General features: G+C 34.1%; 1 protein-coding gene across 1 annotated transcript; it reads right to left on the bottom strand.

The window, feature by feature from the left end:
* Window positions 1-8,404: 8,404 nt before the first annotated feature.
* ren (renin) lies at window positions 8,405-19,245 on the bottom strand. The gene is made up of 9 exons (XM_073819122.1): window positions 19,001-19,245; window positions 17,135-17,285; window positions 16,916-17,039; window positions 16,666-16,784; window positions 16,196-16,392; window positions 14,632-14,754; window positions 13,771-13,915; window positions 12,961-13,059; window positions 8,405-8,936 (listed from the first exon to the last, which is right to left on the bottom strand). Exons 1-9 carry the CDS (start codon window positions 19,066-19,068, stop codon window positions 8,775-8,777), a joined length of 1,188 nt encoding a protein of 395 aa, XP_073675223.1. The 5' UTR covers window positions 19,069-19,245; the 3' UTR covers window positions 8,405-8,774.
* Window positions 19,246-23,789: the final 4,544 nt, after the last annotated feature.

Genomic DNA, 23,789 nt, shown 5'->3' with positions numbered 1-23,789 from the left:
TTCACAACTAATAAAGAATTCATTACATCCAACAATAAACTGACAATGAGATATCTGTCCTGAACAAAAGCCAGTAAATTTTAGATCTACTATCTAACCCTTTCATAAATGCAGCTGCCTGAAGGGAAAAGGAATGCAAATGTTATCTATTATTACATTTTAAAATGATTTGGATAAGCCTTTCCTTAATATTTTCCTGGAATGCTCCTTTGAAAATAGAATATGCCCTTAGGAATGTCACATGCACGGCCTAAACAGCATATCTACCATCTAGTTTGAAATATTTACAGATATCAGTGACTAGCTTCTTTTAAATGTAGCTGTGTAGTCAATAAATGCATGTTATGAGACCTCAGATAAGTCTTTGTTTGACCTTTTAGTAAGAAACAATAGAAGGATGTTGTGGATGAATGCTCAGTGTGTGCCTGTTCAGTGACACCAGGGCAAATTTCATCAGATTTGTCTTCATATGACTTTTAACTTTATTGTTCTTCTGAGTTTGCTTTTGTGTTTTTATTAAAAAATGCTTGTCAAAGCAAATAATTATCTTTTGGTTTCGTCCTGCATCTCTCCGCACTGCAAAGTTTTCCTCTCGTTGAGTTTCAGTCTTACTGTCTGGAAATGATGACATGTGATGTACAAGCCAGTTTTGACCAGAGAAGTTGTTCTTGTCCAGATGCCACATCTGTTATATTGTCACATTTGTAGGTGTATTCATATTCCAAAATGAGCTGGGATGACTAAAATATTATATATTTTGTCTTTATGATATCAACATTTTTGATACATAGAAATTTCTTAATTCTTGTCACCAGTGTCAATATCACAAACAACTAATACTAGCCAACTAAACAGTACAGAAAACTAAAGTAGAACAAATAAAATTACTTACATTTTGTAAGTAATCAAATGTATGAAAACACTGCATATTCTTCACTGTTTAAATTTAATATATATATCATCTTATTCAAGTTACAAAAGTGATATAGTCAAGAGCAGTGAGAAATTATCTTTTTTTTTTTTTTTTTTGTTTGTTTGTTTGAATAACATGCGTCACTTTAAGAGCTGCCCGGATGCAATATAGCTACTGTTACACATGTGTTTTCTTTCTCAGCTGATTGCTTTTAACTTAAGACCACAATTGCTGTTTTACGAGGATACTTGCAAGGACGGGGATTTTGACACATACAAGAGTGAGTAATTAACCATTCAAAGCTCAAAAATAACTCTGTTAAATACTCCCGCGCTCTATAAGAACCGTCTTCATGTGTGCGCGCCTCTGACAGCGCATGCATTTAGAGGGTTTTTAGGACGCGCCTAAACATAAACAATGTCACCAAATGGAACGAAACTCGCATATTTTGCTGATTATTGCTGCTGAAAGCGGTGAATTATTGTCATGTTTTGGGCTGTACTAATCAGTAGGACCAGGAAAAACATTTAAAGTACTAATGGACTGACAAAAGTTATAACAAATCATGAAGAAAAACTGTCTGAGGAACAAAAGGCGTTTGTGGTTGACCAAACTGAACCAGGATTTCCAGGGCAAGAATCTGGACAACATTTGTGTTTGTTCTCATCATTTCCGCTCAGTAAAGTGAAATATTAGGCTAATATCTTGAATAGTACTGCTCGTGCATATTTTTTTTTTACCACCTATTAACTTTAGTTTGTTGAAATATTGCACCCTTTCCTGCTTACTAAAACCTTCTCTATTAGATTTAACAGCTTGTACAAATTGTGTCATAATTTCCCTTTATAGTGGACTTCAGTTGTGGCCAACAGGTTGAAGGTCCAAATTGCCATTTCAGTGCAGCTTCAAAGGGCTCAACACGATCCCAGCCGAGGAATGGAAAGGTCTTATCTAATGAAACAATCAGTCATTTTCTTAAATAAATCAAACGAATTCATATACTTTCAAATGCTCGTCTTGCACTAGCTCAACCTCATGCATTATGTAATTAGGCATGGCATTGACGGGAGTGCTGACCCAGTGTATTTTTTTTTTTTTTTTTTTACTTTGCTTGGCAGTGGAATCTAGTAAAATAGATTTAAATAGTTATTAATAAATAAATAATAAATTACTAATAAATGCATAATTTCCATACTAAAATTACATGCTCAATTTTTTTGGTATCATCTATTATATTAATTATATTCATCTATTATAAATTATACTAAAATTAAGTATTTTATGTATATCAGGTATAGGCAACGTCGGTCCTGTAGTGCCAATGTCCTGCAAAGTTTAGTTCCAACCCTGAAAAAAATCCCTGAATTATATAAACCATCAATTGAATATAAAAACACAAAAACTACCAATCTGGGACAAATATTTATTATGAAAAACACTCTCCAGTGGTCGTACCACACAATATTTTCAAATTCAAAAATGTATTCTGTAAAGCACAGAATTGGCCATCTAAACAAAACAAACTAGCTTCCCACAAAAGGTCACTCTGAAATTTTTAATAAAAATAAATACTTGATATTAATTGTTTTTTGAGGTCATACCACATGACACCCAAATGTTCCATGCAAACTACATTCCAGCCATTAAAAAGTTGTTTTTTTTTTTCAGATTTGAAAGACAGTTATAAACCTACTTGATGCTTCAATGGGTCCTTGGCAAATTGGTATATGGTGCAATTTCCTGTCTTTGAATGGATTTCAACATAAAAGTACCAAAATGGTAGTTTCTTGATGGTCACACCACATGATATTTCATAAAATGGAAATCACCGGACAAAGTTTGTATATTATGATAGAAATATAAATGCAAATGCTTTGCAATTTTATACAGGATTACAAAACAGTTTGGAAATCATGCTAAATAGTGCAGAAAATTAATCTTAATTTTGAAAAATGCATTTAAAACAGCGGTTATGGCCGGACAGTCGCACCACGTAATATTTTGACACTTTAAATAACAGAAAAAATTACAAATAACTAATTTTTTAAAGTGGGAACATAAATAATATGGCATCTTTTTATGCATTTACACCAGTTTTTTAACTGAAAAAATGCAGTCGGACAGAAAATGTAAGTGATTGTCATGTCATTGCCCCTGAATGAATTATGATAAAGAGAATGTTGAAAAGAGCAGCATTTATTAGAAACAGAAATGTGTTCGATTATAAAGTCATTACTGCCAGTTTTGATCCATTTAATGCATCCTGACTGAGGAGTATTAAGTAGTATTAACTTCTTAAACATGTCTGATCCCAAATTTCAAGAAAGACAGAAAAAATCCCAGAATTAATTATTTTCCCACCAAAACTGTTGGTGTCACTTCCTGTTGGACAGTGTAATTATGTAACTCTTTCTGAAGTGATACTATGAAAGATTTCCAGGATAAAAAGTGATATTAAGGCGCATAAGTGAAATTGCTAACAGTATTCCCTGGAACATTTTCAAACACACTTAAGCATTTAAAATTTTATCCACCAGAATATTACGATTGAATAAATCCGGTATGATGTGGACATCTGTTATAGCTTAATGTGCGTCAGGAATGAAGGGAGAGAGAAAGAGAAAAAGATAGAGAGACAAAATAGTGATAAAATCTGTAGCTCCTGCTGAGGACGACGTCTTCAGCGTGACTATAACAGCAGGAGATCACATCTCACATTCCATTTCACAACCTTCTCAACAGAAACGCAAGCAAGTTTATAAACACGCAAAGACTGGGACAGAGAGACAAAAACATTGTCTTCAGTCAATATGTTCAAAAGGAAGAGCGTTCTACAAAATAAAGATGTTCCGCGGTTGCTCCTAGGCTTTTGTAGAAGCTTCCAGAGTACATAATGGGACAGTTAACAGGATGGTCAAAAGGGATAAATGTATTTAAAAAAGCGTTATCTCTATCCATCTTGACAATGCCTTTGCCTCATATGCGCCTCATATGCGTGTTTGGATTGTGTTGTTCTGAAAGAAGTGCTGCCAGCTAAAAACCCTCCAGTTGTTTTTGGTTTATTCAGTGTTCACAGTATTCAAACATTGTAGTATACTGATAAAAACCTGCAAAATCAGTTCATGCTGCATCTATTATTTAAAACATTAACAGTCAATATGTTGTGATTATAGTAGTGGTAAATTTTAATGCTAGTGGATTTCTCGAATATATGGGTTTTGCTTATATGTAACAATCATAATTACAATTATTTGTTTTATGTAACTTGAATATGTATGACATAACTATAATAAATATATATATGATGTAACTATATTATATTGTGTAACTTTTATAACGGGCTGGTCTTTTTGAGTTGGGCTTACTACTAATACACATTCAGTTAAACTAAAACCAAATGTCATGGTCTGTGAAACCCACAATGAGTTGTTGAAGGGAATGTAACATTTCTCTCTCTCTCTCTCTCTCTCTCTCTCTCTCTCTATCTCTCTCTCTCTCTCTCTCTCTCTCTCTCTCTCTCTCTGAGCTAGTTCAAAGGCATTATAAAAACATTTGTTCCAGTGTTGTAAAACTCTTCTGACAGAGGACAACACATCTGACCGAAGAACAGCCTCTTGTCTAGACTCACTTGTGCATCGTGGGAAAATAAACGTATTAATTAATTTCTATTGAAATCAGTACTTTAGAGTTTTAGTAACATCAGCCATCACCCATGAACCCCTTGTGAAACCCTTAACAAAAGTCCGCTTCTCTTCATTACTGTTGTAAGGAGTGAAATTATCTCCTCATGGAATTAAAACACAGGAACTCAAAACAGCTGCCATGCAATAAAGCAATAAAACTACTGTAATCAGGAGAATCGATCTTCAAAGAGAAAGAAAGAACTCCACCCTGACCCCCCTCTCTTCGCCCCTCACTCTCACACCTCTCTTCCTAAAAGCTTTTGCTGAAAATCAGTAAGATCATCCACATGTTATATCTTGTGAATATGTTGTTTTTCTCCTTCATGTTTGATATCATTTTAATGGTCTCTGTGTGATTGGTAAAATGGTCTCAATTTCATAGCAGTCACATATACTGTAAGAAAGATTGAAAACTTCCATAGAATTGGGTTTGCTGCCATTGGGTGTGTTTTCCCTTTAGGGGCAAATGTGAACCCCCAACCAGGTGCGAGCCTGGGGTTGCGAGAACTCCTGAAAGACCAAAAGGTCTTTGTATTTTTACAACTGATTAGAAGATTTGTTTGTGTTGGTCTGGTATATAAGGCAAGTGATGAAACACAACTTTGGGATCTTTGTAGTCAAAACCCCCACACTGCGGCTCTGGAGCTAAAACCTCCGGGTCTCTAATGCTGCAGTGTGTCTCTCTGTCAGGTATGCATTTCCTATTCTTAGATACATCTTTAAGTCATTGAGGTTATGTATTTATCTAAATTGAAAATGAATTGGATTCTCGTTGTTTAATTGTGTAATTGGCATGATACATTTTTACCTGACAAATAAAATGTTATATTCGGCTATTCTGATACGTCCTGAAATCATTATGACTAGTAAATTGTGAGGACGCTTTTGTGCGCATAAATATACGGCCAGGATATGACAAACTGAAGGCTCGGGAATGAACAGGAGCAGTAGGCACGTTCTTTGAGACCTCCTGATTTCTGCTTATCACTGGAGTTAACAAGTTGTGCATGGGAAAGACTAAGTAAACTACACTTTTGTATGAAGCGAGCAGTAGGCAGCTGGCCAAGAGGGTATTAGTCCCCTACAACCTCTGAGTAATTATCAGGCTGGCGATTTTGTGTTACGAGATTGGCGCTCCGGCCGACGCCAGACTCAGACGACATTAGGTCCCCAATGAACGAATAATTGAAAGTATAGCACGTCCAAAATAATCAGGTATCTAAATTATGACACAACTAACTTTATGATCACTTAAAATTGGAGGCAGATTAAAACGGAGCTAGATCAAAATTGAAACTAAATCTTAAAGCGCTGTAAAAAGACCGAACATGCAATAAACCTTCAACCAGATCGCTGGACTGTTTTCGTGCCAGTGAGTCGGTCCTTTCACTGTTGAACTGTCCAACAAGCCATGATGCTCTTATACCACATATCATGTTCTCACACAGTGAAACATCCTCCCGCTCTCTCTATTGAAACCAACACGAAAGTGACTTAAACTGCAATTCATCGACTGGCCACTAGAGACTGGCTGCAAAAGGGTGTCAATGGTAAAATGGCCAAATTTACAGCAGAAAAAAAGTATGTTTACAGCCTCGTACAAAAAGTGGTTTTGGTCTATATAGCTAGTTTTGCCCTTCATGTCAACTGTGAGGGGGTGATTTTTTTTTTATAACTCATCCATTTAAGTTATATTAAGCCTTAAAGTTCAGCATAATTAAGGGCGTGGCCACTTGAGTGACGGGATTGCGCTAGGTTTGCATGGTTTCAGCAATCAGCTGCACCCACGTCCCGCCTTTTTGCCCATTTTTGATTATCCGGAAGTGATGCGCGGTGACGCGATTCCAAGATGGCGACGGCCGAATCCCGCCCACTATAGGCTTCAAAAATGCTCTTCAGAAACCTACGGGTGACCTCACGGACACTACGTCCAGATTTTTTACAGTCTATGGTTGCTTCTGGTACGAAACAAAGTCTCAGCTGTCAAATTTCGACTTTTTGTAAGAAAGCGGCACGTGAACCATTCATCTTTTACTATTTATTATAGCACAAAATAAACATGAATGAACATCAGAAAGCATCTTGTTTCAATCGTGGAAAGATGTCAGTACGCGTTTTTCAAGTTCAAGTCCACCGATATTAAAGGGGACCTATTATACTCTTTTACAAAGTCTTTATTTTGTTTTTTGGGTGCGCTAGAACATGCCTCTCATGCTTGGTGGTTCGAAAAATGCATTATTTTTCACAAAATTTACATTATTACAATAGCTTTCTCCCTAGGCTGGCACCAATGGCTTGATTAGTTCCTGGTGTGATGAAGGTCCGCCTTCTGAAAAATGAAATGTGTTGTGATTGGTTAGCAGTCCCACTGCATTGCGATTGGTGAACAGCTTAGACGGCGTTTCAGTCCTGCCACGCCCCTTCCCAAAGCAGCAAGTTCCATGGACAACTGTTAGCGCAAGCTACAGTTGCAATCAAAATTATTCAACCCCCTTGACCTGCAAGACATTTTGCTGCAGAGAACAAAATTTTGTGAAAACAATTCAACAAAGCCATCAGTACACTAGTAGAGAAAGTTTATTCATACACATTTGAGTAATTTTGAGAACGTAAGTTGATGACTAATGAAAAAAAAAAAATTGGCTCTAAACATTCATGTTCAAAATTATTCAACCCCCAAAAGTAAAATCTGGTGCAGAATCTTTTATTCTTTAAAACCACCAAAAAACGCAGCTTGGAAGTGCTTAGAAGCTTCTGTCACCTCTCTACTGCAATCTTGGTCCATTCCTCACCTCAAAAAGCTTTCAGATCACTGATAATCTTTGGTTTTCACATTGCCGCTGCTTTTTTAAAATTCAACCAAATATTTTCAATATTTGCACACCACACCACACCACACACTGGCTAAAATTCAATAAGTGAAAAAGCATAAGACGACTCCTTCAATCTACTCTCCTGTCTGGTTTGTTTGTCGGACAAAAATGGCAGATTCTACGTTGTAATTGGACAAATCGCCTGTCAATCAAACTCCCTGCAAAGGGTCAATAGGGAATATGTCGAATATCACCTGACCAAACCCAGAAAACAGGTCTTATCTGTATCTTATCTATCTTGATGAAGGGTGAGGCAATGATGACAGATTTTTCAGTTTTGAGTGAACTATTCCTTTATGTGTACTTAAAGAGAAACACTTTCATAACTATATTGCTGAACATAGCCCCCCCTTCGTTGAGTGGCGCTATAACTCTAATGATCTGTGACATTTAAAATAACATACCATCTGCATTACACCTAAACCTAAAAAAAAACGCAATCATGCAGTTTTAGCTTGTCTTTCGAACTCCCGTTTTTCAGTTCTTTTATAGTAAGTCATGTTTTTCATGTGCCAGCTGAGCTACTGAGCAAGCTTGTTACATCTGGAAAGCGCAACATATGGAGCTTTAATCATAACTGTGTACAAAATCGATTACAAGTGCTTTCTGTTTTGCTGCCTCTAGTGTTCATTTCTGTTGGAAACTGCAGTGGTATGTACTTATTGGTAAGTATTTCGTGTCTAGCGAAAACGTTCCCACAGAAACGTTTTCGTCATGAGATCAGGTAGTTCATTACACTTTTAAAAAGTGCAGTAAATAATTATATTTTAAATAAAATTTTTCTTGCCATTTACGTCATATTACATTTATATTAGTACATATTTTAAATGTACTAAATTTGACCATTAAATATTTCAATACTTGACATACAAGTTTCATTAGAAATGACATTAAAGTATATTTATTTTAATATAAATTCTTCTTAAAACATTTGGAAGTACATTTTTACCATATTTCAAAGATAACAGAATTATACAGTTACATATAAAATGTGTTCAAGTACTTACGTGGGTCAAAAAAACACTCTTAAATTCAACTTATTGCATTTAACATCAATTTAAACTATAACACATGTATTTAAGTACCTGAAAACATTACATTCAATTTGCACTCATGTCAATTTTTTTAAATTATATTATTTCTGTAATAAGTACTTTTTAAAATTATACTTAAAGTGTACTTCTTGTTCATAAATGAAGCTGTAACATAAATTACCTGTTATTTATGTGACAAATCAAATAGCCTATGTGTTACTTGTAATATGATAGCTATCTGATTATAAGATAACAGAAAACCCAGTGTTTCTCAGACTGCTCGAGCAAAGCCGATGCGATTATTTCCTCGATCAAACTCTGTATAGTATCGAGCTATGAAGTTTGCCCCCAGTATCCAGATGGGACCAGTAGGGGGCGGCACATCCAACGCTTTGAACGTCACAGTGCAGATGTCCTCCCCGAACTCTGACTGCTGTAGGCAGAACAAAAGATGAAAAAGAGACATTAGAAAACCCAGGGCAAGTCCATATATCTGTAACATAGACTGATTAATCTCGAAACAGATGCTACACTTCAGAAGTCATCTGGAAAAAATAGCATGCATATACAACATGTGGCATTTTGTACTTAATGAAAAAAGTCACTTAGTAGAATTGATCCCAGACTTTAGTGCTAAATGATATGCCAAACTGACAGTGTAATACAGAGTCAGCAATAGGATTTATAATGAAAACAACACTTCAGACAAAGCTAAGCATTATCTGAGTGAAGCTGTGAAAGATACCACAACAATAATAACTTGGCCTACATTACTGGGTCTCCATTATGTGAAGTAAGGGAGCTTTTAAAATTTTTTATCATCATATTTACATAGTTAACACAACTATGAAAGAAAGCTGTTTCAATAATTTGTAGCTAAGTTACATTGAATGGATACTTTATCCAAAATTAAAATTCTGTCATTAATTACTCACCCTCATGTCGATCCAAACCTGTAAGACCTTCATTCATCTTCAGAACACAAATTAAAATATTTGTGATAAAATCCGAGAGTTTTCTAAGCCTGCATAGACAGCAACGAAACTGACACATTCAAGGCCCAGAAAGGTAGTAAAGACATTGTTAAAATGGTCCAAGTGACATCAGAGGTTCAACCTTAAGTTTATGAATCTATGATAATACTTTTTGTGCAATAAGAAGAAAAAAAACGACTTTATTTCATTATTTCTTCTTTTCTGTGTCTGTCTTCAACGCGCATTCACAAGAGTACCATGACACATGCATGTGGTGCTGCTGACCCAGGAGCCGTCGTTCTAATGTAGAAGACATGGAAAAGAAGAAATTGTCAAATAAAGTAGTTATTTTTGCTTTCTTTGCACCCAAGAAGTATTCTTGTAGCTTCATGAAATTATGGTTGAACCTCTGATAGTGATTGGACTATTTTAACAATGTTCTTCCAACTTTTCTGGGCCATAAACATGGTAGTTGCGTCGGTCAGAAAGCTCTTGGATTTCATAAAAAAAATCTTAAATTGTGTTTTGAAGATGAACGAAGGTCTTACGGGTTTGGAATTACATGAGGGTGAGTAATTAATGACAGAATTTCCATTTTTGGGTGAACTATACCTTTAATGGCACAGTCAATAGTTTTTCTTGACATAGTGTTGGTAGAAATGGCAATGGCCTTATTTTAATGGCATAAATCACATCGGTAATTAATCAACCCACTCATGTTTTTCTAAAAAAAATTATGGCTAAACTAGACAAAATTGAAAACATGACAAAAACGTTTTACTATAAAGTACATTTTAAATAATTGTATGACTAATTGTCGGTTGCCCTTTAATTAAAGGGGTCATCTGATGGCCATTTTCCAAAAGTTCATATGATTCTTTAGGGTATTAATGAAAAGTCTATAATATACTTTGGTTAAAAATTCTCAATAGTAGTGTAAAAAAACACCCTTTTACCTTGTCAAAATCAGCTCTGCAAAATATCTTTTCATTTTATTGCATGTTCCTTTAAATACAAATGAGCTCTGCTCGCCCCGCCCCTCTCTGCCTGCGATGATGAGCTGTAATGTTTACTTTAGCCGCATTAAGCCACGTTTAGCTGCATTTAGCTGCATTTAACTGCGTTTAGCGGCGAAACTTGACAATAAGCACATTATTAAGAAACACAGACAAGAAGCTGAGAATGTCCTGATTTTAAAAAGGGGATATTGCTTTTAAAGATGAAAAAATACCACTGGGTGGATATTCATCATTGTAGGGTGGTTGTGTACACAAACTGCCAACACACATTAATATGCAAACAATATGTAAAAGTTAGTTTTGCATCCAATGACCCCTTTAAGTACACTACATGATTTTGATTTTAACTGTTATTCAATAGTCCAAATTTAAATAGATTGTAAAATTCATTACAAATTACAAAATATTTATTACATTGTAATTACATATAGATTTCAATAGAAATTACATTAAAGGAGAAGTTCAGTTCCAGAATAAAAATTTGTTGATCCTTTACTCACCCCAATGTCACCCAAGATGATTTTTTTTCTTCAGTCGTAAAGAAATTAAGTTGTTGTTTTTTTTTTTAGGAAAACATTCCAGGACTTTTTTCCATACTGTGGACTTCAATGGGGATCGATGGGGTGACGGTCCAAACTGCAGTTTCAACGCAACTTCAAAGAGTTCTACACGATCCCAGCTGAGGAATAACACTGCAAAAAATGCTTTTCTTACTTACCAAAAATATATAAAAATTCTTAAAACAAGAAGGATTTTCTAGATGAGTAAAAATTATTGTCTTGTTTTCAGAAAAAACAAGTCAAAATGAAGTGCATTTGTGCTTGAAACAAGCTTAATAATCTGCCAATGGGGTAAGAAAAAGTAATCTTGTTTTCTGTTTAAAATAAGTATTTAAAGTATAAGTAAGAAAAGCTTTTTTTGCAGTGAAGGGTCTTATCTAGAGAAACAATCAGTCATTTACTAATAAAAAGCCAAGTGGGCTTTTGTGTGCCTTATCTGGAGAAGTGGTGTCCTCCTTGTTCTGCGTCTGTGGAACCCAGTGGTGTGCAGTGTCCCTTGGACTGTCTACCATGAGATGTTGCCACCAGCAGAGCCCAAATTCATCAGGATGGCCTTGGTGGTGATTCTTGTGGCCAGCACCGGTGTCACTTTTGCCTTCCGACCATGTACTCTGAGATTTTTCACAGTGCGGAACGCAGAACGTCTTGTATTTTTTAATAATACTTTGCACTGTAGCCACGGGAACTTCAGACCATTAAGATGTGGTCTTATAGCCCTTTCCTGACTTGTGAGCAGCCACAATGCGCAGACTCAGGTTCTCAGTGAGTTCTTTGTCTTAGCCATGACTGTCCACAAACCAACAGCAGAGAGCTTCTGTTTTTCACCTGTGGAGTTGATTAAATCAGCTGTCCCCAATGAATCAGGGTAATTGGGATGCTTTAGAACAGCTTGGACTATTTGGAATGGTACAGAACTTTTTATAGTATAGGATTTTCCCATAGACTGTGAAAATTTGCAAAGGGTATGAATAATTTTGGCCCCTTTTTGTTCAAATGTAAAAAGCTGAGAAATATTTTTTTTCCACAATGATGCCTTTTGTACATCTTATTATCTTTTGGGAGAAGCCTGTGTCATTTCTGGTCAAAAAAAATTGCTGGTTGAATAATAGTAACTTCAGTCAGAATTTGCTAGAGGTATGAATAATTTCGGGCTTGACTGTATATATACTTTTTTACCATATCTTGCACTAACTCTGCTAAGTACTTCAGTTAAAAAATGTAAGTTAGGGAAAAACCATCTCATTTTATCCTACAACTTCAAAATTGCCCAACATCGTTGTTTTACCTTTTTTTGTAAAGGCCATTTGACTTTCTTTGCATATGTGAGGTCGAACTAGTGCAAGATGAGCATTTGTGGTTAATAAGTATATAAATTGGTATTTTTCTTAGAAAATACTGATTGTTTCACTAGATAAGACCTTTATTCCTTAGCTGGGATCGTGCTGAGCTCTTTGAAGCTGCATTGAAACTGCAATTTGGACTTTCAACCCATTGATCCCCATTGAAGTCCACTATATGGAGAAAAATCCTGAAATGTTTTTCTTAAAAACTTTCTTTGCAACTGAAGAAAGAAAGATGACATACGGGTGAGAAAATTAGCAGGATATTTTCATTCTGCAAGTGACCTTTTCCTTTAATGTGCTACTTACTAGTCTGCTTTTAACTCTTTGTATTTATACTTCAGTTCTTGCAAACTATTCCAACTCAAACTTTCCAACTTGCTTAAATAAAGATTGAAAAAGTTTTTGGAAGCTTAATGTAATTGTGGTGTAGTTTGTTTGTCACCTAACTTTATCTTTTTCCTTGTGCCGCTTGTATTTAGTCTTATTTAGTTTATTAGTAAAAATTGTCTTTTCAAACTAAATATGTAAGAATCGTATACTTTAAAAAAAATAAAGCCTCACCCAGAGAATGTAGTCCTCTTCTGTGAGAGAATATTCCTGACCACCCAGATGGAAAGCCACAGTGGGCAACAACTTGACCAGATTGCAGTTTACAGTATACTGTGAACATAAAATAAGTAATGACTTTAAAACCATTCAAACACAACAGTGTGCTGCGTCATTTAGAAAAACCAAAATGACATTAAACTTGAAAAGAACAACGCTTTTTCCACATTAAATATCACCAACCACAGTGGCAATTAAAAAAACATTAGCTTTCAATCATTCCATTTGCTCTTCAGACTTTATTTGTGAGACACAGTCAAACATGATAGACCAAAGCAGCTGTTCCCATGGAGTTGTGGAACAGGAAAAGGAAACGGAACAATAAAAATCAGGTTTAAATGCTTAACATAGAAGTATTGTGTATGGGATTTATACGGGATGCCATGTTGGCACATGATTAATCCCTCTAAGTTTGATTGAACGTGAAGGGGTTTATAATCAATTGTTTTAGAAGGTCCATCATGTGTTATTGTGCTCTCTGTTTATGTGCAACTGGAACACATTGCTCATTTTTTATGGCTCTAGAAAGTTTGAAGGTTTGCCACTACTGCTGAGATTTAGAGATTTCATAATATTGTTTTCATGGTTTAAATTTTGGCTTCTTCAGTTTAGTGGATTGAAATGTGTGGTTCAGAAAAAAAATCCCTCCTTCCATGGCCTAATCTCTCAAATAAATTTTCGAATTCTTAACAGATCACGCAGTATGCTTTAAAATAAAAACAGATTTTGAAACAATGTCCGTAAGGTTAGCTAAACCGAACTTACCCCTCCCTCTGCCAGTTCAACAGCTCCAATTGTTTTCATCAGAATGGAAATAGAGGAGGCAGGGCCTGTGATGTAGGAGGAGCCTGTATCAATCACAGCAGTACAGCCATCCATGCAAAACAACATATCTGCTCCCACAGACACTCTGCAAAAAAAAACAAAGGGTATTATTGAGGTAAACCAAACACATTGCAATGAATTATGTTTCAAAAGTCACTTTAGACTTAGAGTTTACCTACTTTTGGGGAGGCTTGGACACCAAAAGTATTCTCATAGCTTCATAAAACCACTGATGTCACATGGACTATTTTTACAGTGTTCTTACTACCATTCTGGGCCTTAAACATGTCAGTTGTGTTGCAGTCTATGCAGGGTTTGAAAGCTCTTGAAATTGATCAAAAATATCTTGATAATTTTTTTTTTTTTTACGGGTTTGGAACGTCATGAGGGTGTAATTAATGACAGAATTTTCATTTATGGGTAAACTATCCCTTTAAGCTTGACACAGCTTCCATTATCAAAGTTTTGTAGAAAAGTCATCTATAAAAAGTCGACTTTTGTGTTCCAAGCAAGTTAAAAGAAAGTCATACGAATATGGAATGACATGAGGCTGTGCATATGATTGATTTTGGGGTCAGTTATTCCTTTGAAGGACACAGGGCAAGGATTGATTACCTCTCTGGAAATGGTCTGAGGTTCTGCTCAAAATTAAAAACGGATGGCTACCGGATATCTTGTATAAACCGATATTGGATATCTAGGACTATTTGTGAAAACGGTGATGTGAAACAGATGGCAGAAAAAGCGACATGGAAAGAAATCATAAAGGTTGTGTAAAATTGATAATGCTAATATTCTTACCCCTTCATGACGACCTCCCACTTGCCTGCGTCTTTGGTATTCATGTAGTGGAAGGATCCAGTGTGGTAGGTCGGGTCTGTGCCCCCCAGCACCAGCTCTCCCCCAGGGATGTGTGTTGGGTCCCTTATAGATACACACACATATACATACAAAGATATGGCTTGTGATTGACTAGTATTATTAAAATACATGCATATACTTCACAATGATATATTTAATATTCTTATAATAAATTCACAAATCAAAATCAAATTCTGCTTTTCAAAATAAAAAAACACTGGTAAAATGTGTGCATGTTTTTGTGACATATCAGGACACACATTTGTATAATGGCATTGGAATGACATAGGTACAGTATTACAAGGAGAGGGCGACTTATGAGGACATTGCCCCATGTCCCCATTTTTTAAAAGGCTCATAAATCATACCGAATCTTTTTTTTTTTTTTTTTTGAGGAAGTAAAAATGTGCAGTCTCCGGTGAGTTCCAGGTTTAGGTGTAGGGGATAGAAAATAATGTTTGTACAGTATAAAAACAATTAAAGTCTATGGAAAGTCCCAAATGTGTATGGGCCATTCTATAGAATTGGTTCGAAGTCAGAGTTATAAAAGTCCTGAAAAAACATATTTTTTCACAAATTTTGTATGTATGCAAATTTTATATTATCCAAGGTACCCATTTCTAATTGTGTTGTTAATTCTGTTATTATATTTTCAAGTTTTGGAATATTTGTCCTCTCCTCAAATTTGTCACTACCGAAACACAGTAATATGTCATTTAATAAGAAGGGTTATATTGACCTATTACATTTTCGCTTACATCTTCCTTGTAAATATATATATTATTCTATTTTATTAAAATGTTTTCAGTGGTAAATCAGTAGCAATTACAATTTTAACAGAAATTTCAAGTGTGATTTATGACATTTTTGTATTTTGAATCCAAATTTTCTTTGTAAAAGGCAAAGTTGATCATACTGATTTCAAAGTTAAGGATTCATTAGTTTGAATATACATTGAACCAAAAACTATCATAACATCTGATAATTTAGTGTACTTTATTTTTGACAAAACATCCCATGTTTCAGTAGTGGATGCACATTTTCGGTAGTGACAGTAATGTTTTGGTGGCGACCACATCAGATTACAGAATTTTAACCCACATACTAAAACACTAAGGCCCGGTTTCACAGACATGGCTTAGAATAAGCCAGGATTACGCCATAGTTCAATTAGAACATTTAAGTAATTTTTATAACCATGCTTATAAAAAAACATTACTGGTGTGCATTTTGAGACAAAACAAAGCCACAAACATGTTCAGGTCAAAGTGTCAATTCAAATTTTTGGTCCACTTTATGAAAAATGTTTGGGTATAATATATCACAGTTTACTTTATTTTGCTATCCTCACATAAATGAACTATAGTGTCCTGCACCCACTAGTAAAAAATATCAAAAATTATATCTGAATGTCTAAATAATTTTTGGTTTGACTGTATACATAAATTTGCAAGCGCTCAATCATGACATTTCTCACTGTATGTCAATAAATGCTGATGCTCACCTGCTGTAGTACACAGAGAAGACGTTCTGTTTTAGAACATGTTGAGACATGATGCGATCGAACACAGGTGTAATTCCATCAATGGCTGCATCTGGATATCCCATCCCTAACACTCCATCAAACTTGGCAAAGATGAACGGGATCGCAGGAAGAGCTGTGGCCTCTGCAAAAACCTGCACCACTGGGATACCACCCACCTGAGGAAGTTAGAGGTCAAAGATCTTACATGATTGTAGTATCATATTTGCTTCTGTATTCCGCCTTATTGCAGGTGAAATTTGCTGCACAAGCATGTGGACTTAGTTACCTGCTGATGTTTTGCTGTGCTTGACTTTCTATGGAAACCTGGATGACTAAAAATACTTTGCCTCGACCATTAAAATACCATTTCCATATGTTGGTATTCCTTTGAACTCATTTCTCATTCCCAGGGCTTTATATTCTAAAACCAATGGCGTTTTGTTACTCACTATGACTACGTCTTCGCTCAGAAATCCCCGGACATTTCCAGAAGCGTACTGGATGGAGAATCCCGTGCCGTTGAAAATATGTGTGAGGGATCTGGAAGCATCATACCTGTTGTGTGTGACTAAAGAGACAAATGGAGAAAGGCAGACTGAGCTGTGAGAGAAAATATGCAGGTTTTTCGTCCCTTTGTAAAAGGTATGTGTTGATAATGACTTTTTAAGATAAATCATATATGTTTTTATGATCACTCACAGCAAGCTGTGTATAAAGGAGAGCAGCTGTGGGAAGGAACCCAGAGGTTGGCAGAACCCGTGTCAAACACAACATTGAACATCTGAGCTGGTGAACCAATGCTAATCTCACCAAAGTATTGAGTCTAGAAATAGAGAAATAGACAATTAAGAATATACAGCAGTCTATATAAAACAGACTATTAAACACAAAATTGTGGTTCTTTTACAATTGATTTACATCTAAGTAGTTGATCAGAGGTGTCGGAGCTGTGCCGTTTGTGGGTGATGGTTCATCATATTTTGCCATAATTTCAGAAAACACTTGAGCTGGTGTGACACCGATTTCCTTTAGGGTTTCTCGTATGGACGGCATTTTCTTCAGTTTTACCCTAGTGAAGAGAGAAATGACTCATTAGCCTACATTTCGTTACTCGTTACTTGTTTGAACAACTGATGAAATAGCAAGTATTAGTGCGTTTTATCTGGTTTTAAAATGATTTTTCATCAATTTTCTTAATTTCAAAATAAGACATAAATACAATCCCCATACAGCAAAAATAGATAAAGTTTGTAATATAATTCAAAACTACTAAAATAGATTTTAAAATATATTTTTGTATAAATAACGATTTACTATTGCCTTTTAGAGCTACTTTACTGCAGTTTCCATAACTGATTTTGCTATTTTCCTGTTTATACACTACCAGTCAAAAGATTTTTAATATTTTAAAATAGTAAAGTTTTTATTTGATCCAAATTACAGCAAAAGCAGTAATATTGTGAAATATTTTTAGTATTTAAAATAACTACTTTCTATTTGAATATATTTAGAAATGTAATTTATTCCTGTGATTTCAAAGCTGAATTTTTAGCATCATTACTGCAGTCACATCTTTATCTAATATATCTAATTATAGAAATGAATACTTGTATTTAGCAAGGATGCTTCAGATTGATCCAAAATGATGATAAAGACATTTAGTGGTATGCATGTGGATAATTTTAACAAAATAAAAGAGATAATACAAAATGCATGATATTTTTTATTTAGTACTGTTTTGTTCAGTAGTGTTTGTTTAGTACTCTACACAACTATTAAAAAGGTTCAAACATTCACTGATGCTCCAGATGGAAACACAATGCTTTAAGAGCCAATAAGAGCCAGGGAGTGAAAACTTTTAAACAGAGGATGTCTACATTTTTCTCACTTTGTTGAAATATCTTTTTTTTTCCATTTAGTATACTCGCATTTTTCCCGGAAGGCAAATAAAGTACCTTTATCTTCAAATGTTTTCACCCCCTGGCTCTTAATTCATTGTGTTTCCTTCTGGAGCATCAGTGAATTTTTGAACCTTTTTAATAGTTGTGTACAGTACTAAATAAACACTACTTAAAAAAAACAGTACTTAATAAAAAATAACATGCATTTTGTAAGAACTCTCTTATTTTGTTAAAATTATTCACATTTTCAAAGATTCTGCAAGGGGTTCCCAACTTCCGCATGCCACTGTATAATGGTAGGATTAGGAATGCTGTATAAGATTTCTATTTCAGATAAATGCTGTTATTCCGAACTTTCTATTCAATTCTATCAAAGAAACCTGAAAAAAAATCTACTCAGCTGTTTTCAACATAATAATAATAATAATAATAAATGTTTTTTGAGCAGCAAATCAAAATATTAGAATGATTTCTAAATGATCATGTGACTGGAGTAATGATGCAAAAAATTCAGCTTTGAAATCACAGGAATAAATTACATTTTAAAATATATTCAAACATTTATTTTGGTGAGCAGTAGAGATGTCTTAAAAAAACATTACAAATCATATGGTTAAACACTTTTGACTTGTAGTGTATCTGTACTGACACAATCTGTACTGTATAAAGCACTATAGGAATAATGTTGACTTGACTTTCCTAAACTCTAAAGGCAGCTATATATTTTCATGTATAAAAATGCATTGGTACTGTGTTAGAAAAAACACTGCATGATATTGTAAAGACAACATGTGATTCAAATTAAATAATTGCCTTTTATATCATTGTTGTATTAATGCCAGAGCAAAATGTTTGTTCTCCATTGAGGAGTGTGTTGACTTACCTCCATAAGGCCTGTGTGCTGATCGATGAGAGTGACAGAACTAGAAAAGCCAAACAGTGCACTTTCATTCTTACAGATGGATCGAATCACTTTAACTACCCAATAATCAGTATAACTATGTATCACGCGTCTAATGCCCAGACTCTTCACAAACTTCTCTCCTCTTTTGCTGTGCTTTATTTGACAGACTTTCCTTCTTCCCTTGGTTTTATACTATTTCTTCTACGCTCTGTTCTGACCTTGACACAAACCCATGGCTTTCTCTGTCCTCTCTCTGATAAATGCTCCCTGGACACAGTAACCTCTTGGTCAAGGGACACACATCACACATAGTGATTTAAGACCACTTCAGTTAATAAAGTCATCCATGTTTGGTCCTTAAAGGAATAATTCACACAAAAAAGAAAATTTTGGTGATTACTCACCCTCATGTCGTTCAAAATCTGTATTCGTTTCTTTCTTATGTTATGAGTACTTTACTTTCAGAACAAAAATGTACAGATAATGTACTCACCCCCTTGTCATCCAACATGTTCATGACTTTCTTTCTTCAGTCGTAAACAAATTATGTTTTTTGAGAAAAACATTTCAGGATTTCTCGCCATATAATGAACTTCTATGGTGCCCCCGAGTTTGAACTTTCAAAATGCTGTTTAAATGCAGCTTCAAATGACTCTAAACGATCCCAGCCGAGGAAGAAGGCTTATCTAGTTTTTTTTTTTTTTTTTTTACATTTACAATTTATATACTTTTTAATCTCTACACAGAGTACACACAGATCTAGAAAAGACGAGCAATTGAGGTTAAAAAGTATTTAAATTGAATTTTTTTTTAGAAAAAAAAAAAACGATTGTTTTGTTAGATAAGACCCTCTTTGCTCGGCTGTGATCGTTTAGAGCCCTTTGAAGCTGCATTTTGGAAGTTCAAACTCGGGGGCACCATAGAAGTCCATTACATGGAGAGAAATCCTGAAATGTTTTTTCTCAAAAAACATAATTTCCTTATGTCTAAAGAAAGAAAGACACGAACATCTTGGATGACAAGGTGGTGAGTACATTATCTGTAAATTTTTGTTCTGAAAGTAATCTACTCCTTTAACCATAAAAGAAGATATTTTGAAGAATTTTCAAGAACCATATAATTGTTGGTCCCTATTGACTTCCATAGTATGCAAAAAATACAATGGAAATCAATGGGGACCATTTTTTTTTTTTTTGTGAACTATTCCTTTAAGGATGCCGAGGTATGGAAAAATTGATAACAAGTTATCAAATATAAATATTTAAATATCTGATAATATACAACAAATATGTATTGTTCTGCAATGTTTATATAAAATATTACATAATTTAATATTATATGTTGTTGTTTTTTTGCAAGCACTAACCAGCATGTTTTTTAAAGAGGTCTCTTATGCTTACCAATGCTGCATTTATTTGATCAAAATACAGTAATATAGTAAAAATACAGTAAAAACAGTAACATTTTTAAGTATTATTACAGTTTACAGAATATATATTTGAATCTGAATTTTCAACAGCCATTACTCCATTCTTCAGTGTTACATGATCCTTCAGAAATCATTCTAATATGTCGATTTGCTGCTCAAGAAACATTTATTATTATTATAAATATTGTGGAATCTTTGATAAATAGAAAGTTAAAAAGAACAGCATTTATTTAAAATATAAATCTTTATATGTCTTTACAAATTTTTTTTTTTTTGCATGGACTTACATTTACATCAGTGACCAAATCTCTGCCACAGTACTGACGTTCTTGGTTTGTTTGTAAGATCATGCATCTCTTAATGACCTTTGACCTTTAAACTAAGGGGCAGTGTGGATGCCTAAAACTAGGTTTCCCACAGCAATGGGCCAATCTCTTCCCCTAAAACCCCCTTATGGGACTCTCCATACGTAGATTTCATCTTTTACGTCTTCCTCTATTTTGCTGTTTGTCTTCCCTGAACTCATTTTTTAAAGGTGTTTCAGTAATGCGGAGCCATTTGTAAGATTTGCTGGTTCGTCTTTTTTAAAGTACTAGCAGGATTAGTTCTTAGACTGAAGAACATAAACTACATCTGCTGGGGGCAAGCTGCATTAATTTAGCTTCTATGTTAAGAAAGTGTCTTAAGAGCTAGTTTGACCAACTAGCAGTTAACTAAGGGGTTATCAGTCTTATATTATCTTAGACTAATCTACGTTTTTATGTAACCAAATGTAAAAAAAAATTACCAGTCTTAAAGAAAAAAAATAGATGACTTTTGAGACTAGTCTAAAGCTTTTTTGCAATCGGCCATAATACTTCACACAATGACAATGAACTGCGGTCACACCATCTGCGCTTCGCAAAAGTGCGGTCACGCCATCTCCGCTTAAATTTCTATTGCGCACCTAATAGATATTTACGGTAACAAACACTACCGATCTAATACGGCGCATTTCATGCTATTCAACTACTTTGAAGAACTGCATATCAAAGTCAGGACCAATGCTATTAACAATCTCTTTATCTCCATCTCCCAAATAAAAATACTATTAATCTGACATGCGCAAAAGAATATAAAATTATGAACTCAAATTATTTTCTACAAACTCCAATAGATTATTGTTCTGCATCCTACCACGGTGCTGATTTACATCAGTTTCCTTATTTTATAACTGAATAATCAAATTGAATACTCCAACAGATTATTGTTCTGCATGTCCCCAAGTACCACAGAGATGATTTTCAAATTGTTTTATTGTATCATTTTTAATACTTGCATACCAAAATCAAGACAAATGCTATTTATTACCTTACTGTATTACATTGCTGTATGGACATTTTAGGTTTTCATAAAAATATAAAAAAAAAAATCTGCAAATTCCTCCATAATCTTGTTCTTAATCTCCCCAAGTACCTCTGTGGTGATTTTCAAATGGTTTTACTGTATCATTTTTTAATAATTTCATACCAAAGTAAAGACAAATGCTTTTTACATTGCTTTATTGACAAAAAATAAAAATAAAAATATGAAATCAAATTGTTTTTTGAAAACTCCAACGGATTATTGTTCTACATGTCCCCAGGTACCTCTGTGGTGATTTTCAAGTTGTTTTACTGTTTCATTTTTTAATAATTTCATACCAAAATTCGACAAATGCTATTTACATTGCTGTATAGACATTTAAAAAAAAACATTAAAATATAAAATCAAATTGTTTTCTGCTAATTCCTCCATAATCTTGTTCTTCATCTCCCCATGAACCACTGAGATGATTTTCATGTTGTTTTACTGTAACATTTTTTAATAATTTCATACCAAAGTCAAGACAAATGCTAATTACATTGCTGTATAGACATAAATAAAATCATAAAAACAGGAAATCAAATTGTTTTCTGCAAATTCCTCCATAATCTTGTTCTGCATGTCCCCATGTACCACTGTGGTGATTTTCATGCTGTTTTACTGTATCATTTTTTAATATTTCATACTAAAGTGAAGACAAATGCTATTTATATTCTTGTATAGACATTTATTTTTTTATGAAATTTAAAAAAATAAAATTGTTTTCTGAAAACTCCAAAAGATTATTGTTCTGCATGTCCCCAAGTACCACTGACATAATTTTCATGTTGTTTTACTGTAACATTTTTTAATAATTTCATACCAAAGTCAAGACAAATGCTAATTACATTGCTCTATAGACATTAAGAAAATCATAAAAATATGAAATCAAATTGTTTTCTGAAAACTCCAACAGATTATTGTTCTGCATGTCCCCAAGTACCACTGTGGTGATTTTCAAGTTTTACTGTATCATTTTTTAATAATTGCATACCAAATAAGGAGAAATACTATTGAATATTTCTCTATATAGACATGTTTATTAAAATAATAAAAATATATAATCAAATATGAAATATAAATAAAAACATGAAATCAAATGTTCATGCAGTTTTACTGTTATATATATTTATTTAAATAATTGCATACCAAAGTAAGGAAAAGTGCTATTAACTCTCTCTATATAGACGTAGGTGTAAGACATGAAGGGGGTGGGGGGTAGAACTAATAATCTGTTTTCAGAAAATATTTGTATTTTTTATTTTCATGAATTTTTTAAATGTCTACAGCAATGTAAATAGCATTTGTCTTGATTTTGGTATGAAATTATTAAAAAATGATACAGTAAAACAGCATGAAAATCACCACAGTGGTACTTGGGGACATGCAGAACAATAAAGTTTTGGACTTTTCAGAAAACAATTTGATTTCATATTTTTATGATTTTCTTAATGTCTATAGAGCAATGCAATTAGCATTTGTCTTGACTTTAGTTTGGAATTATTTAAAAAATGATACAGTAAAACTGCATAAAAAATCACCACAGTGGTACTTGGGGACATGCAGAACAATAATCCGTTGGAGTTTTCAGAAAACAATTTGATTTCATATTTTTATGATTTTTTTTTTTTTTTTTTTTTTTTATGTACAGCAATGTAATTAGCTTTTGTCTTTACTTTGGTATGCAATTATTAAAAAATGATACAGTAAAACTGCATGGAAATCACCACAGTGGTACTTGGGGACATGCAGAACAAGATTATGGAGGAATTTGCAGTAAACAATTTGATTTCATGTTTTTATGATTTTCTTTATGTCTATACAGCAATAAAAATAGCATTTGTCTTGACTTTGGTATGAAATTATTAAAAAATGATACAGTAAAACAGCATGAAAATCACCACAGAGGTACATGGGGACATACAGAACAATAATCTGTTGGAGTTTTCAGAAAAC

The sequence above is a fragment of the Garra rufa genome, chromosome 15 (genome assembly GCF_049309525.1).
Source record: "Garra rufa chromosome 15, GarRuf1.0, whole genome shotgun sequence".
Classification (NCBI taxonomy): Eukaryota; Metazoa; Chordata; class Actinopteri; order Cypriniformes; family Cyprinidae; genus Garra; species Garra rufa.
The sequence above is the reverse complement of the archived record's forward strand: the minus strand, read 5'-3'. Positions and strand labels throughout refer to the sequence as shown.